This window comes from Cetorhinus maximus, chromosome 2 (assembly GCF_964194155.1).
Source record: "Cetorhinus maximus chromosome 2, sCetMax3.hap1.1, whole genome shotgun sequence".
In the NCBI taxonomy this organism is placed as follows: domain Eukaryota; kingdom Metazoa; phylum Chordata; class Chondrichthyes; order Lamniformes; family Cetorhinidae; genus Cetorhinus; species Cetorhinus maximus.
The window spans coordinates 13671705-13689039 of NC_135880.1; the positions used below are offsets into that span (position 1 = coordinate 13671705).

At 47.0% G+C, this 17335-nt stretch overlaps 1 protein-coding gene across 5 annotated transcripts in view; it reads left to right on the forward strand.

Moving 5' to 3' along the window:
* palld (palladin, cytoskeletal associated protein) overlaps positions 1-17335 on the forward strand; it is a 436835-nt gene that overhangs the window by 392445 nt on the left and 27055 nt on the right. For all 5 annotated transcript variants that reach the window (XM_078561258.1, XM_078561267.1, XM_078561294.1 and 2 more), the window contains 2 exons: positions 5114-5332; positions 7152-7301. In XM_078561258.1, the coding sequence (XP_078417384.1) occupies positions 5114-5332; positions 7152-7301 (369 nt within the window). The remainder of the gene's footprint in view (positions 1-5113; positions 5333-7151; positions 7302-17335) is intronic.

Here is a 17335-nt window from a genome sequence, read left to right on the forward strand (position 1 = left end):
ACTTTTGAACTGATCATTCAACTCGAAACATTTACTGTTTCTCTCTCTCTCTCTCTCTCTCTCTCCACAGATGCTGCCAGGCCTGCTGAGTTTTTCCAGCATTCCTGTTTTTATTTCCGGTTTCCAGCGTCCGCGATGTCTTTGCTTTTACTTTTACGCTGTGAACTTGTGCATGTTTTGAGATCGGATCCCGCGCTGGCGCTCAATAGGGAATCGCTAACCCTCTGTGTAGCAGCGGCTGGAGGGCGACAGGGGGGATGTATAAAACGGCAGAAATGGATCCACACCGCGCGCACTCAAACGCCCCAGCCAGGTATGAGGTCCTAACTCGTAAATCTGGCGTGACATCACGCGTACTGCACCATCGGCCCAGTCACCCCCAACTGGATCCAGGCCAGTGTTCATTCTCAATGTGAGCCTCCTCCCGCCTTATTTACTTCATCTCCCCCCCAACTCCTTTGATTCCCATTGCCCTCGTGGGCAGAAACTTTCGCTCGGCGTGCGGGCGCGCACCCGACCTCCTCGAGCGTGAAATAGCGCGTGGGTGAGGTCGGGCGAGCGTCCCGACGTCATCGCGCACTCGTGTGGTACTTCAGTCGGGGCGAGCGCTAAACTCAGGAGCGTGGCCGCTGACGATTTAAGAGGGCAATTCAGTCCATTAACTGTGAAATTAACGGAGATTTCCCGTTGCCCGATTTCCGATGGACGGGCGAATCGACCCAGGCGGCCTCTGCGCTTTTCAGGAAACCTCATCCAGGGGGCGGGATGAGGATTCCATTATTAAATAAATAAATAAATAAGAAATGTATGGATAGAATTTTCATCTTGCATGTGTTCAGGTGACTGATTCTGATGTGTGGGCATCTTAAAATCTTTTTGCATTTAAATTCTTCCGCTCCCTGAAGCAGCTCTCTGTCTTCACGGAGCTTTCGTTCCACACTCCCCCTCCGCTCGCACTGACTTCAGCGCTCCTCGTCCTCCCTCCCGCCCCCCACCCCGGCTACACTGAGCCTTTCAGCACGCCTTTCACGCTGGCTGGCCATTGACTGATTGTAGTCGGGGATCCGTTCCCTGGATGCTCCCGGGCCCCACTGGGCACCTGCCAAACTAAAAATCCTGCCCCATGCGTTTGTCTAGCTTCCCCCCTTAAATGCAGTAGTGAGTTCCATATTTAAGCACTACTCTCTGGGTGAGGAAGTTTCTCCTGAATTCCCCTGTTGGATTTATTAGTTACCATAACGGAATCAATCACAGAACTGTTTTAGCACAGGAGCAGATCATTCGGCCCATCGTGTCTCCACTGGCTCCCTGAATGAGCAACTCGCCCTGTTCCATCCTACCACCTTCTCCCCGCACGTTCTTCCTTGTCAGATGCCAGTCTAATTCCCTTTTCAATGCTCGATTGAAACTGCCTCCACCACACTCTGTCGGTGCAGTCCAAATCCAAAACCCCCAACCGCGTAAAAGCTTCTCCTCCTTTTGCTTCTATTTATGAATTACTTTAAATCTCTGTCCTTTTGTTCTCATTCCTTTCATGAGTGGGAATGGCTTCTTCCTATCTGCTCTGTCCAGGCCCCTCATGATTTTGAATACCTCTAACAAATCGCCTCTCCTCTAAGGAGGGAGGGGGCAAGATGAGAGCGAGTTAGCGAGAGCAGAGGGTGCCAACGTGTGTTTCGTTTCTTTATTCCATGGTGGGATTTGAACCCTTGTCCCCAGAGCATTAGCCTTAGCTTCTGATTACTAGTCCAGTGACACTGCCACTACACCACCATCTCCCTCCTGTGTCCTATTATTGTTGTCGCTCTGCTCTTCACAGGGTTGTTGGCTACTGTGGAATACCTGAGTGGTGTTTTCCCATCACTCCAAAGGTTAATGTAAGGGTTATTAGATATTTGTCCTTCCACCACCCCCCTCTTTCTCCCAGCTTTGCTTTTGAAATCACTGAACCATATCAACCCCTCAAGCCTTCCTGCGACCTCTCATTGGATTTGCCTTGGGACTGTTGGATGTTAAAGCAGCACTATTCATAGCCCTGCTCGAAAGCATTACACCCTCTGCGGTTTTTAAGTATAGGAGCCCCCTTAGGTTGACCTCTCCTTTTTTGCATGTCTCTGACCTTCTCTTAGGGGCAGAGTTCCTTTGAAAATAAGACATTGTCTGATTGCCCCTGGAATGTTTCTTTGGCAGTTGGGCCCCAAGTGGAGCATTGTTTCCATTTGGGTATACTGCGCTTTAGTGTGAGGCTGCCAGAGGAGACTTGCTAGAATGGCAGCAGGGGACGAGGGACTACAGAAGCTGGGATATTTCAACTTATTTTTTATTCATTTTATGGGATATGGGCGTTGCTGGCTGGGCCAGCATTTATTGCCCATCCCTAATTGCCCTTGAGAAGGTGGTGGTGAGCTACCTACTGGAACCACTACAATCCATGTGGTGTAGATACAGCCACAGTGCTGTTAGGGGGTGGGGGGGGGGGGGGGGGGGGGGGGGGGGGATGTGGAGTTCCAGGATTTTGACCCAGTGACAGTGAAGGAACGGCGATATATTTCCAAGTCCGGATGGTGAGTGACTTGGGGAACTTCCAGGTGGTGGTGTTCCCATCTATCTGCTGCCTTTGTCCTTCTAGCTGGTAGTGGTTGTGGGTTTGGAGGTGGTTAAGGAGAGATTTGATAGAGGTGTTCAAATCATGAAGAGTTTTGGTAGGGTATAGAAAAGGAGAAACTGTCTCCAGTAGCAGGAGGGTTGGTAACCAGAGTTACAATACTTGACTTTTTTTAAAAAGCCAGTGGGAAGATGAGCAGAGTATTTTTCAGATAACAACTTATGACCTGGATTGTGCTGCATGAAAGGACGTTGGAAAGGGATTCAATAATAACTTTCAAAAGGGAACTGGATAAACAAGGAAAACTTTGCGGGGCTGTGGGGAAAAGTTGGGGACTATCGAAAAGCAGGCGCGATGAGGCGAAGGGCCTCCTCCTGGGGTGTAACATTCTGTTGATGACCATATCTAGTTCTGACCCAGGTGCCCCTTCTACTGGTTTATCAGTGGACGGTATTGACAGCAGTTGAGTGTAAAACTCGGACATGGGGGAACTGGAGGGAAGCTGCTGGTTTATGGTTAAGCCTGGTTGTTTCATCTGCTGACCATGTTCCCGGGGTGGTTGGGTGGATCTGGATTCTGGAAGCTGAGTCCTCAATGGTGCCTCCATTTTAACCTGCTGACCTTACTGGGTGAAATGTTGTTTTGGGTTTGGCATTGTGCCCTCATCCTGGGGGGTTGTGGTAGGGGTATTGGTGAGAAGGGCTCGACTTGCCAAACGTGTCAGCTGGCTTTACCTTTAGCAGCTAGTGACAAGACGTGATAACGTGGCCCTGGACACAGAAATCTTAGACAAGTGAAACGAAGATATGGGTGATTGAAATCAGGATCCTGAACACACACACGGCAGAATTTTGCAGACCCTCCTGCTGGCGGGATTTTCCAATCCTGCCAAAGTTGATGGACTTTTGATCGGCTCGCCACATCTTCCGGCCCCGCCCTCACCCCGACTGGGCCTTAAAATTCCGCCCACGGTATTTTAATTACCTCTTGCCTTCTGATATTGCCTGTAAAGTTCTAAACACCAGTGGCATTCGTTACTCCGTTTTGGCTCAAACCCTGCAGTGATGTCAAATGAGATAAGAGCTTACAGCAGAGAAACAGACCATTCGGTCCATAGATGCTGGCATTTATGCTCCACCCCAGCCCCCTCCCTACTTTATCTAAACCTATCCACATAAGCCCAAGAGGGAAAAAGGAGTGGAAGGTTATGTGGTGGTGGCATGTTATAGTTCACCCAGAGTCCGAGTGGCAATATGCACTTTTACACGCATGTTGTAGTCTGGAGCTGTAGGTAGTGATGGTAGAGGCTCCAACGTTCTTTCCATCACGTAGCTGACCAGGAATCTCTCCCACTCTCCCACTCCTACCTCCTGGTGTGTTGGAAGGATTTGCAGATTAATAATCAACCTGTTTGGCCACATTGTGAATGCACCTTCCTTGGCCATCAAGTCCTGGGGGTGGGACTTGAACTCAGACACGGATGCTGCCTGTTGTGACACAAGACCTCCTCACATGTGGTTATCTAGCTTCCCCTTAAAGGCATCTGTTCTATTGGCCTCAATTACTCCTCATATTTCACATTCTACCACTCCCTGGGTAAAAGTTTCTCCTGAATTTCCTATCCAATTTATTGTCTCATCGACCCTTATTTTGGATTCCTTCAATGAGTTGAAGCATCATCTTACTGGGCAGAATTTTTACCGTGTCGGGCGGGCCTGGGAGTGGCCGTGCAACGGACTGGCGCTCGCAATCGAGCCCAGACCGCAATTTCACGCTGACTGGCCAATTAACAGCCGGCCAGTGTGAATCGCGCGCAGATAACCTCAGCGCTGCCTGGGTGGGGTGGAGGGAGGAGGGCGAGTGCGGAAGTCAGCCTGGGTGCGCTCAGTGAAAGCTCCCTGAAGGCACAGGGCTGCCTCAGGGAGCTGAAGATTTTTCACATTAAAAATAAAGTTTTCAAAAAAAAGGAAATCATGTCCCCTCATGTGACTCTGACCACCTGAGCAGGAACATGTTGAAAATGAGTTCTAAAAATCATGTTATTTTCGATTAACATCGGGAACCTCATCCCGCCCAAAATCGAAAGGCCTCTTCGTCTATCTGCCTGCCAACTATAAGGTTGGACGGGCAGGGAAAAATTCTATTTAATTAATTAATGGACCTAATAGCCCTCTTTAATTGTTGGCGGGCATGCTGCCGAATCCCACGCATGTCCGCCGATCGAAATATCGCACGAGTGTGCGATGACGTCGGGATGCTCACCTGATGTCATCACACACTATTTTTCTCCCAATTGGGTCGGGCGTGAGCCCGCCTGACGAGGGAAAGATTCTGCCGTATTCTACAGAATCTATTGGCAATTTTCCAGACCCCTCTTGGGTCACCTCGTCAGCCCTCTCTATTCTAGAGGGAAGCATCACAGTTTAGGTCGACGGACAATATCCATCTGCATTGTTAACTCATCTTCTGTTTGCTGTTGACATTTTGGGTTTGCTGTTTTTTTTTTAGGAATACAAGGTCTCCAGCTTTGAACAGAGGCTGATCAGTGAGATTGAGTTTCGCCTGGAGCGTTCGCCCGTGGATGAGTCTGATGAGGAGGTCCAACATGATGAGCTGCCCGAACACGGCACTGCACCAGCCTTCGAGAGGAAACTCAAACATGTCAAACTATTCGAGGGGACGTCAGTGACCTTCACCTGCAAAGTGACCGGAGACCCCATGCCAAAGGTACAAGCTGCAATGACAAGGACACAAAGAATTAGGATCAGGAGTTTAATCTTTCAGCAGAAAAGGAGGTCATTCAGGCCATGGTGTCTATGATAGCTCTTTGAAAGAGCTGTCCAATTAGTCCCCCATCGCCCTGCAAGTTCTTCATTTTCAAATATATGTCCAATTTCCTTTTGAAAATTACTGCTCCTGGCTGGAGAATACAGCGACATACTCTCACGATAAGGGGTTCATCATTTAGGACTGAGATGAGGAGAATTTCTGACTGAGATGGTTGTGAGTCTCAGGAATTCTCTGTCCAGAGGGCTGTGGATGCTCCATCATTGACTATACTTAAGGCTGAGATAAACAGATTTTTGGCCTGGCAGGGAACCGAGGGATAAGGAGAGCTAAGGCAGAACATCAGCTATGATTGTATTGAATGGTGGGTCCAAATGGTCTACTCCTGATCCTATTTCTTATGTTCTTATTGAATCTACTTGCACCGCCCTTTCAGGCAGTGCATTCCAGATCACAACCCGCTGAATTTTATATAGAAAATAATTATTCTCCTTACCTCCTCTTGATTTCCCTTTTGCCAATTATTTTAAATGCCTTCTGGTTACCAGTCTTCCTAGAATCATAGAACGTTTATGGCACAGAAAGAGGCCACTTGGCCCATTGTGTCTGCGTCAGCCAAAAACCGAGCTGCCCACTCTAGCCACCTGTTTCCTGCCAGTGGAGGTAATTTCTCTAATCTACTCCATCAAAACCCCGCATGATTTGGAACCCCTTTGTCAAATCTCCCCTTAACCTTCTGTGCCCTAAAGAGAACAACACCAACTTCTAAAGGCTCTCCAGAGGAGAGAATGCAACAGGACAAAGTCTAGTGGTAGTACTGTGGCTAAATGCTGCTTTCATTTACACAAGCGATACATTTGAGAAGTTTTGCTAGGTGTGGTAAGTAAGTTGAGTTGATTGCACCATGACACAGGTGACATCAAGAAAAGCCCCACCATTCTTTTTTTTTTACATTCCCAGACAACGAGGTCATTTTTATTAATTCAGTTGATGTGGGCGTCGCAGCAAGGCCAGCATTTGCTGTCCATTTCTATTGCCCTTGAGAAGGTGGTGGTGAGCTGCCACCTTGAACCGCTGCAGTCCATGTGGTGTAGGTACACCCACAGTGCTGTTAGGGAGGGAGTTCCCAGATTTTGACCCAGCGACAGTGAAGGAGCGGCGATATATTTCCAAGTCAGGATGGCATGTGGCTTGGAGGGGATCTTGCAGGCGGTGGTGTTCCCATTTGTCTGCTGCCTTTGTCCTTCTAGGTGGTAGCGGTCGTGGGTTTGGAAGATGCTGTCAAAAGAGCCCTGATGAGTTGCTGCAGTGCATCTTGGGGACGGTACACACTGCTGCCACTCTAGGTTGGTGGGTGGAGGGAGTGAATGTTTAACCTAGTGGTTAGGCTTCGTTCAATGTCACAATTTGTGACGTTTTTTAAAAATAATTTATTCAGCAATTGTGAGCGACGTTGGTCAGGGCAAATTTATTGCCCTTTTCCAATTGCACTTGAGGTGGTGGTGATGGGTCGCAAACCACTGCCTTGAACGACTGCAGTCCATGTGGTTGGGTTAATTAGTGTTGTTGTTTTCTCTTCTTAATCCCACTATTAACGAGACGTTCCTGTGTGATGCAGTCTAGTGTGGTCTTAGTAACACTGGAAAACACGTAGTTCCTCCTCCTCCCCTACTACTGTCTGAATGTATGGAGAGAATGGGGTTGTTCTTGGCCTTTCAGCACTAGTTAGTTACTCTTCTTTCCTCCTCACCCCTGGTAGGTCTACTGGTTCAAAGATGGCAAACAAATCTCCAAGCGCAGTGAACACTACCAGATTTGTCGAGAGGCAGATGGAACGTGTTCCCTCCACACCGAAGCTGCCACGCTCGATGACGATGGGAATTACACCATCATGGTGTCCAACCCACTGGTAAGTGGAGTCACTTCACAGTTTTATACATGAGCGAGTGAGTGGAGGGGTGGGGGGAAGAAAAGTCTGAACTGCTTGTGAATGTTGTGTGGCAAAATTAGATGTGAGAATGATACTTGGCTTTTGGAGCTGATGTCTTGGTGTGACTGTTTTTTTTCCTTTGGTCATTCTCAGTCCACAGTGCCCTTCCAAGGCTACTTAAATCGACCGTCAGATACTGGAAATGTTAGGGTTGATTAGTAGGCGAGGCGACACTGATTAGTTCAGCCAATCGGCACCCTGTAGTGTAAATTGTTGTGATCACTTGAAATTTGGTATTCTTGCATTTGTCCTGATGAGTGCAAGATGAAGAGCTTCGACAACATGCCTCTCTTTTCAGCAAGATTCCAATTCCATGCTACAGGCACACTGTCTCAAAACCAGCGGCCTCGGGACCCAGGTTTCAGAACTTGCCGGTTTTCAGGCTGGGTGGGTCTGGGTCAGACAGTTTGAGCCGGGTCGGCTCCGGTCAAGGGTTGCTCGAAGCACGTGGTAAAGAGGCAGGCGCGCCAAGTTGATAACTAGTCGGTGTGCCACTGTGCCAACACAGTACCCAACCGAACAAACCAGTGTGTTACTTTGCTCACATAATAATAATTAAAATTCATGCATGGCAGTTTTTGGATAGCCGGGTTTGAGATGCTGGGTGGGAATTTCCGGCCCTGCCTGCCCACAGAAATCATCGCAGGGCAGGATGGAAAATTTGATGGACCGGCAAAAGGCCCATTGACTCCGGGCGGGAATTTCTGGTCCCGCGGCAGTACCTATCGCAAGCAACGGTTTAAATCTATTTTCAGTTTTCTCTCTCTTTCCACCCCACCCCCCCCCCACCCCATCGCGCTGAGGTCAATGGGTAGAGAACTTGTCCAGGGTACATATTAAAATGCAGAGGCCAACATATTAAAGTGAAGTCAATGGACAACTTGGCCAATGGCGCATATTTTTTTTCTTTCTAAACATGTTTGCTAAATCTGTTTTTACGCTCTGGCTAAAATTCTTCTGTACAGAATTCTCCAGGTATGCAATGACTGGATTTGTGGATGGTTTTTTTTGTTTAAAGTTTCCTAATATTTTTAAAAGACAAGACAGAAAATCTGTTCACTTCCAAACCCCAGGGAAATGGTCTGTTTACATAGTTTTGGTGAGTTTGTGGTCGTGTTTTACCAACCCACTCAAGTTCCTGTTTGGTCTGTCTACCTAATGTAATGCAGAATGAGTGAGGAACTCCAGCCCAACAAAACAGCATTTAAGAAAAGTATCAAACAACAACAACAAAAAAAGCCTTTGCAGTGCAAAAAAAATCAGTCAATCTAGTTCAGATCCAACAAAATCTGACTATGGACAGAATGAGCTTCCTGCACCCCGGGTACCACCTGCGAACACAGATTTCTCCTTAACCACTTGACTACCCGAAAAGACCCAACCCTTCCCCACCACCCCCCCCTGCCAAGTCATAAAATCATACAGAACAGAAGGAGGCCATTCAGCCCATCGTGCCTGTGCCAGCTCCTTGAAAGTCCCACTTGCCTGCCCTTTCCCCACAGCCAATGCACAATGACCTGCAGCCACAGGAAGTATGATACCAACCACAAGGGAATTTTGTTTTATATTTATTCTTTCATGGGATGTGGGTGCCACACACAAGGCCAGCATTTGTCGCCCGTCTCTAACTGCCCTTGAACTGAGTGGACTAGGGCCAATGTGTCACTGCTGGAGTCTGGAGTCACATGTCGGCCAGACCAACTAAGGATTGCGGAATTCCTTCCCTGAAGGGCATTAGTGAACCTGATGAGTTTTTATATATATGTTTTTTTAAATGATAGCTGTCGCGGTCACCATTACTGAGACTACTAGCTTTATATTCTAGACTTATTAATTGAGTTTAAATTCCACCAGCTGCCGTTGTGGGATTTGAACCCATGTCCCCATGGCATTAGCCTAGGCCTCTGGGTTACCAGTCCAGTGACGTTACCACTACGCCACAGTCTCTCCCAATTCTGGAAATAGGCCACACTTATAGAGAGTGGGGAAAAGACAGAGCAATGTCTCTTGCTCTAAACAGTAACATCACTCTCTTCTCACTCAGAAACCTTTTCAATTTTTAATACTGAGCACTGATTATACAACACAGGAGAAGTTTCAGAGTTCAACACCCACCCCACCTGTAAAGGACATGAAAGCAGTTCAGAGCTTAAATGAGTCGCCTTTCCAACTGTATGTTGAAGTGCAGATATCCTGTGATTTAGAATGAAATTCCATTTGGATGGATCCCAATTATACTTCTTCATCCACCTGCGTCCGGCTCTGTCAGCTGTGGCTTAGAGTTGCTTCTGAACCAGAAGGTTCCAGGTTCAAGTCCCAGTCCAGGACTTACAAACATATAAATTTAACAATTAGAGGAGCATGAGTAGGCCATTCGGCCCCTCGAGCCTGCTTTGCCATGGCTGGTCTGATTGTGGCCTCAACTCCACATTCTGCCTATCCCTGATGACCTTTGACTCCCTAGTTAGTCAAGAATCTAACTACCTCCACCTTAACAACACTCCTTAATCCCACCTCCACCGCTCTCTGGGGAAGGAGAGTTTCAAAGACTCAGGACCCTCAGAAAAAAACTTTCTTCTCATCTCCATCTTCAATGGTGGATGCCTTATTTTTAAACTGTCCCCTAGTCCTAGTACTTGAGCACAAAATTGCGGCACAGAAAACCCACAAATCTGCTGTGATGAGCCACCATCTTCTAATTAACTGAACTATAATTGGCCCAGCACACTCCTCCAGGGCTATGGGCCAAGCGTTGGAAAATGGGATTAGTGTAGTCAAGTCTTTGTTGACCAGCGTGGCACACACAATGGGCCGAATGGCCTTTCTATGCTGTAAACGTCTGAGCCTGAGTCACATCATTGCACATTGCCAGTGTTTACCAAGTGGAGGCAAAAAGTCTTGAATTAAATTTTGGTACTGCAAGGTGGATTACGTGTTTTCTTGAGAGGTTCGTTGAGATGGGTCAATTTTTTTTTAAAACATTCACGGGATCCCTTGAGAAGGTGGTGGTGAGCTGCCTTCTTGAACCGCTGCAGTCCATGTGGCATAGGTACACCCATAGTGCTGTTAGGAAGTTCCAGGATTTTGACCCAGCGACAGTGAAGGAACGGTGATATATTTCCAAGTCAGGATGGTGTGTTGCTTGGAGGGGAACCTCCAGATGGTGGCGTTCCTCATTTAATCTATCCTGCATAGCGTTTATTCTTTAATGTGATGTGACATCACTGGCGCGGTCAGCATTTGTTGCCCATCCGTAATTGCCCTTGAACTGAGTGGCTTGCTAGGCCATTTCAGAGGGCAGTTAAGAGTCAACCACATTGCTGTGGGTCTGGAGTCACATGTAGGCCAGACCAGGTAAGAATGGCGGATTAACTTCCCTAAAGGGGCATTGGTGAAGCAGATGGGTTTTTAATGACAGTCAATGACAGTTTCATGGCCACCATTACTGGGACTAGCTGTCAATCCCCGATTTTATTAGTTGAATTTAAATTCCACCAGCTGCCATGGTGGAATTTGAGCCCTTGTCCCCAAAGCACTATACATTCTGCTCATTGACCACCTAAGCTCCACCATTTATCAAACGTCATTGGCAGCATGTACCCTGTGAATCCATTCACCCGTCCTCACCATCTTCAGACCCTCCGCCTTCACTATATCAAATTACAAATTGCTGACAGCACCACCCCCCCCAACCCAAACTTTTACAAGTGCAGATGAGTCAATCGGCCTTCCTCATTTAAACTATAGTGCAGTGATTGGATTATTCACCCAGGAACAGAGGACAGGACCAATAATTCAGAGGACGAAAGGTCATATCCCATCCTGCTGATTTAAAATCAGTTTTTTTTGAGTCTGGAAATAAAACACTGGTATCTGTAAAAGTGGTTGTGACAGTGCCTGATTGTCATTTTGATGTATAAAAATCCCGACTGGCTCACTGTCCACTTAGACAAGGAAATGTGAGAAACTGAGAGAGATTTTTAACACAGAAGGAGACCGTTGTCTGTGCTATCCGGTCTAATGCCACTCTCTAGCTCTTGGTGTGTAATCCTGTGATAATACTTCAAGTGCATATCCAAGGGTTTGTTTACATGTGACGAGGGTTTCTACCTCTACCACCTGTTCAGACAGGGTGTTCTGGACCAGCTGTCCTCATCCAGTCTGGCCGACATACATAAATAAAAACAAAAAACTGCGGATGCTGGAAATCCAAAACAAAAACAGAAACAGAAATACCTGGAAAAACTCAGCAGGTCTGGCAGCATCGGCGGAGAAGAGCACAGTTGATGTTTCGAGTCCTCATGACCCTTCAACAGAACTAAGTAAAAATAGGAAAGGGGTGAAATATAAGCTGGTGGGGCGGGGGAACTGTTGCGACAAGCAGCCAGTGATAGGTGGAGATAACCAAAAGCTGTCACAGATAAAAGGACAAAGAGGTGTTGAAGGTGGTGATATTATCTAAAGGAATGTGCTAATTAAGAGTGGAGAGCAGGACAAGCAAGGTACAGATAGCTCTAGTGGGGGTGGGGTGAAATAAGACTAAAAGGGCATAAAAGGTATAGATAAACGATGGGTGGAAATACATTTAAAAATAATGGAAATAGGTGGGAAAAGAAAAATCTAAATAAGTTATTGGAAAAAAACAAAAACAAAAAAAAGAACAACACCTCATCTTCCGACTAGGCACTTTACAGCCTTCCGGACTGAATATTGAGTTCAACAATTTTAGATCATGAACTCTCTCCTCCATCCCCACCCCCTTCCCGTTTCTTCCTCCTCCTTTTTGTTTTTTCCAATAATTTATAATCTTATGTCACTGGTGGAGACTATGGGCGGGATTTTCCGCACCCACCCGCTGCTGCGATCTTCCGGTCCTGCAGCAAGTCAATGGACTTCTGGCTGGGGCACCACAGCGGGTCCCACCCACGACGGGGCCCAACAATCCCGGCCTATACGTGTGCGTATTTAACGTTAATCCTTTAAACTACACGTTTTTCTTCCCTTTCATACAACACATTGATTTGGCACGATACCTTCACATGGATTCCTAAACAGTCAGAAACCAGCAGTCAGTCTGTCAATGAATCAGACTCGGTTGGGTCTGAATTGAGTTGACTGATAAACTATGCTGCAAAGATACTTTTGATTTGTGCCTTTTTTTAATTTTTTTTTTATTATATGTTGGACCGGAGTTCCTGACTCCATCTACATTACATTCGATAGACCAAACAGGAGCTTCAATGGGTTGGTGAAACATAACCACAAACGGCCCAGAAATATGTAAACGGTCAATTTCTTTCATATTCGAAGTCAAACAGATTTCCGTTTTGCTTTTTAGGAAAAGGCACATGGAGCCCACAAGTCCAGTCTTTGTGTGTGCATGTCTGACGTTGCACAGAAGGATTTTACCACAATCTCCTCACAGATTTTGTACAGCTCAGTTTGTGCAGTTTAAGTTACCACTTGGCTAAGCCTTCAATAAAAACACATCCTTCGCTAGCTTGAGCCATCTGAGCCAGTGACTGAGCTTCATGATATGCAAGAAGGTTTCAGGTTCAATCTCCCCAGGCCCAGAAGTTGCGCTAAGGTTCTTAGTGCTTTGGCTAATGCTTTCTGCCTGTCCAGTCTGACTATTCCAAAGTGTAAGGATGGAATGGGTCTAGGTCAGCAGCGTGGGACATGCTGTCTGCATTACACTGGGCCAGTTTCTACTTTCCAAATGAGTTGGGAAAATATTACCAAGATCCAATCATAAAATCATATAAATTTACAGCACAGGAGGAAACCATTTGGTCCATCATGTCCATTCTGGCTCTTGGTCCAAGGTCTTTTAGGTTATGGTACTTCAGGTGCACTTCCAAGAACTTATTAAATGTTGAATGTTTCTGCCTCTACCACCCTTTCAGACAGTGAGTTCCAGATCCCCACCATCCTCAGAGTGAAAAAAATTCCCCTTGGATTCCCTCTAAACCTCCTGCTTCTTACCTTAAATCTATGCCCCTCACTATAGATCCCTCAACCAAGGGGGATGGGAGTTTCCTATCCACTACATCTGGATCCCTCATCATTTTATACACTTCAATTAGGTGCTCCCTCAGCCTCTTGTGTTCCAAAGAAAACAACCCGAGCCTATCCAACCTTTCCTCATAACTAAAATTCTCCAGTCCAGGCAATAACCTTGTCAATCTCCTCTGCACAATCTCTAGAACAATCACCTCTTTCATATGATGCAGGGACCAGAGCTACACACACTGCTTCAGCTGTGGCCTAACTAGGGTTTTACATAGTTCCAGCATCACCTCCCAACTCTCTGCCTTGACTAATAAAGGCAAGTATCCTGTGTAGGCCTCCTTGACCACCTTATCTAACTGTCCATTTATCTTCAGGGGTTGGTGGACATACACACTAAGGCCCCTCTGTTCCTCTACATTTCTCAGTATCCTAAAGATTTTTAATTTCATGCCAAGTAAAAGCAGTGCTCTCCACTGGTTGGAGTCGTACCTAGCACAAAGGAGGATGGCTGTGGTTGTCGGAGGTTAATCATCTCAGCTCCAGGACATCACTGCAGGAGTTCCTCAGGGTAGTGTCCTCGGCCCAACCATCTTCAGCTGCTTCATCAATGGCCTTCCTTCCATCAGGTCAGAAGTGGGGATGTTTGCAGATGTTTGCTCAATTTCAACACTGTTTGTGACGACTCAGATGCTGAAGCAGTCCACTTTCAAATGCAGCAAGACCTGGACAATATTCGGGTTTGGGCTCATAAGTGGCAAGTAGCATTCGTGGCCCACAGGTGCCAGGCAATGACCATCTCCAGCAAGAGAGAATCTAACCACCTCCCCTTGACATTCAATTGCATTACCATTGCTGAATTCCCCTACTGTCAACATTCTGGTGTTTACCATTGACAGGAAACTGAACTGGACCAATGCTATAAATACTGTGGCTACAAGAGCAGGTCAGAGGCTAGGAACCTTGCAGTGAATAACTCACCACCTGACTCCCCAAAGCCTGTCCACCATCTACATGGCACGAGTCAGGAGCGTGATGGAATACACTCCTGGATGAATGCAGCTCCAACAACATTCAAGAAGTTCAACACCATCCAGGATAAAGCAGTCTGCTTGATTGGCACCCCATCCACCACCTTCAACATCCACTCCCTCCACCACTGACACAATGGCAGCAGTGTGTACCGTCTACAAGATGCACTGCAGCAACTCAACAAGGCTTCTTCAACAGTACCTTCCAAACCCGTGGCCTCTACCACCTAGAAGGACAAGAGCAGCAGATAGATGGGAACACCACCACCTGCAAGTTCCCCTCCAAGCCACTCACCAGACTGACTTGGAAATATATCACCATTCCTTCACTGTCGATGGGTCAAAATCCTGGAGCATCCTTCCTAACCCACATGGACTGCAGCGGTTCAAAAAGGCAGCTCACCACCACCTTCTCAAGGGCAAATAGGGTTGGGCAATAAATTCTGGCCTTGTCAGCAACACCCACATCCCATGAGTGAAAAATTTAATTAAAAAAAACAAGCCCAGAAACACACTCAGGTATGCCAACGGACTCCCAGGGCATCCCTAAAGCATTTAGTGCCCAACCGAGGGACCCAGCGTCAGGAAGATGAAGGGCCTGCTGGGTATTGAGCCCCTGCCCTTGCATCCAACACACCCCTCTCCCCCTCGCCAGCTGCCCCTTCCTGTGACCCCCATCCTGCCCTCAGACACCTGTGGCCGTGGTCCCTTGTTGATCCTAGGCCTATGGTGAGTTTGTTGCTGGCAGCAGCCGTTGCTCCTAGTGGGGCTGATGGGCAGCAGAAAGCTGCCAACCTGGGATTGGCCAGCAGCGCTCAGGAGGTGAGATTTCTGCCGCCGGGGTCCTAAACCCTGCGGAAGACCCCATGCTGGCAATTTAACTGCCTGTGATTTAATAAAGGCGCTTAATTTAGGTTGCGTCTTCCCCCCAGTGAATCGACACCAGTTCTCCCGCCAGTTCTCCAACCAGTGGATGGGACCCGTGTCAGGAACACTAAACCCCACCCTGTGTGTTTGTATTATTGTGGTGCAGAAATTTGTACTTTTTAAACTGACCTTTATTGCTAGACTATAGGGGTTTGGAAGTTAGAAAGGCATTTTGCACTCATAGTGCTTTCCACAGTTTCTGGGTCTCTAAAACTGTTTCACAGCCAATTAGGTACTTTAAGCATAGTCATTGTTTTAATGTAGGAAAAATGCAGCGGCCAATTTGTCTACGCCAAATCCACACAAACAGCAATAAATGACCAACTGATCTGTCCTCGGAGGTGGTGTTTGTGGAGGCCCTGTCCTGTGCCTGCTTGATGTCCAGCGACCCTCTTACTGGATCTGGGTTTGTTTAGCAACCATGGTTACCTATCCTACCAACACGTGTGGCCCAGACCAGAATCACAACAGCACAGGAGGAGGGCACTCGGCCCATCATGTCTGCATCGGCTCTCCAAATGAGCATTATGGCCTAGTGCCATTGCCCTGCCTTTTCCCCGTACCCCTGCACATTGTTTCTATTCAAATAATCATCTCATGCCCTTTTGAATGCCTCGATTGAACCTGCCTCCACCACACTTCCAGGCAGTGTATCCCAGACCCAAACCACTCGCTGTGTGAAAAAGTTTTTCCTCACATCACGTTTGCTTCTTTTGCAAGTCACTTTAAATCTGCGCCCTCTCGTTCTTGATCCTTTTATGGACGGAAACAACTTCTCCCTATCCACCCTGTCCAGCCCCCTCACGATTTTGAACATCTCTTATCACATCTCCTCTTAGCTGCCTTCCCTCCAAGGAGAACAGTCCCCAAACCCTCCAACCTATCCTCAAAGCTGAAGTTACTCACCCCTGGAACCATCCTGGAACCAGCATGAGTATGGTGGGCAGTTCTGGTCTCCATATGATACAAAAGATAGCGAGGCAGTGGAGAAAGTGCAAACCAGGTTTACAAGGATGATACAAAGACGTGAGGTTATAACTATCAGGAAAGACTGAACAGGCTGGAGTTCCTTTCTCCAGAACAGGGCAGATTGTGTGGTAGTGGTAGTGTCAGTCAGAATTCAGAGGCCCAGGCTAATAATCTGGGGACACATGTTCAAATCCCACCACGGCAGCTAGTGGAATTTAAACTTCAGTTAACACAGCTGGAATCATAAAGCTAGTCCCAGTAATAGCGACCATGATAACAATCATCAATTGCAGTAAAAACCCATCTGGTCCACTAATGCCCCTTTAGGGAAGGAAATCTGCCGTCCTTACCCGGTCTGGCCTACATGTGACTCCAGACCCACAGCAATGTGGTTGACTCTTAACTGCCCCCTGAAATGGCCTAGCAAGACACTCAGTTCAAGGGCAATTAGGGATGGGTAACAAATGCTGGACTTGCCAGTGATGCCCACATTCCATGAAAGAATTTTTTTTTTTAACATAAGGCTGAGGAGTGACCTGATCAAGGTGCTTAAAATCCATAACAGGGTTGATGGTGCAGTGAGTAGACTTTTCTACTCATGGGGGACAGTCCAAACCCAAGGACCATAAATATAAGATAGCCACCAATAAGTAACTCGAAGGTAACCTCTTTGCCCAGACAGTAGTTAGAGTTTGGAAATTCCTACCACATGAAGTGATTGAGAACAATGGATTAGATGTTTTTTTAAGGGGAAACTTGATAAACACATGATGGAGAAAAGAATAGAAGGATATGCTGATAAGATGGGAAGAGACTCATTTGGCACATAGACACAAGCACAGCCACGTTGGGCTGAATGGCCTGTGTGGTAATCTGATGCGTAATATACTTTTAAGAAGAATGTTATAATGGAAGATCACATGAATCTTAGTATCCAATAGCGCAGTAGTGTGTGCTACGTCAGTAGTGAGTAGTCTAGAGTTAGAGTCTGTAATGTAGACACAGGGTTTGAGTTGT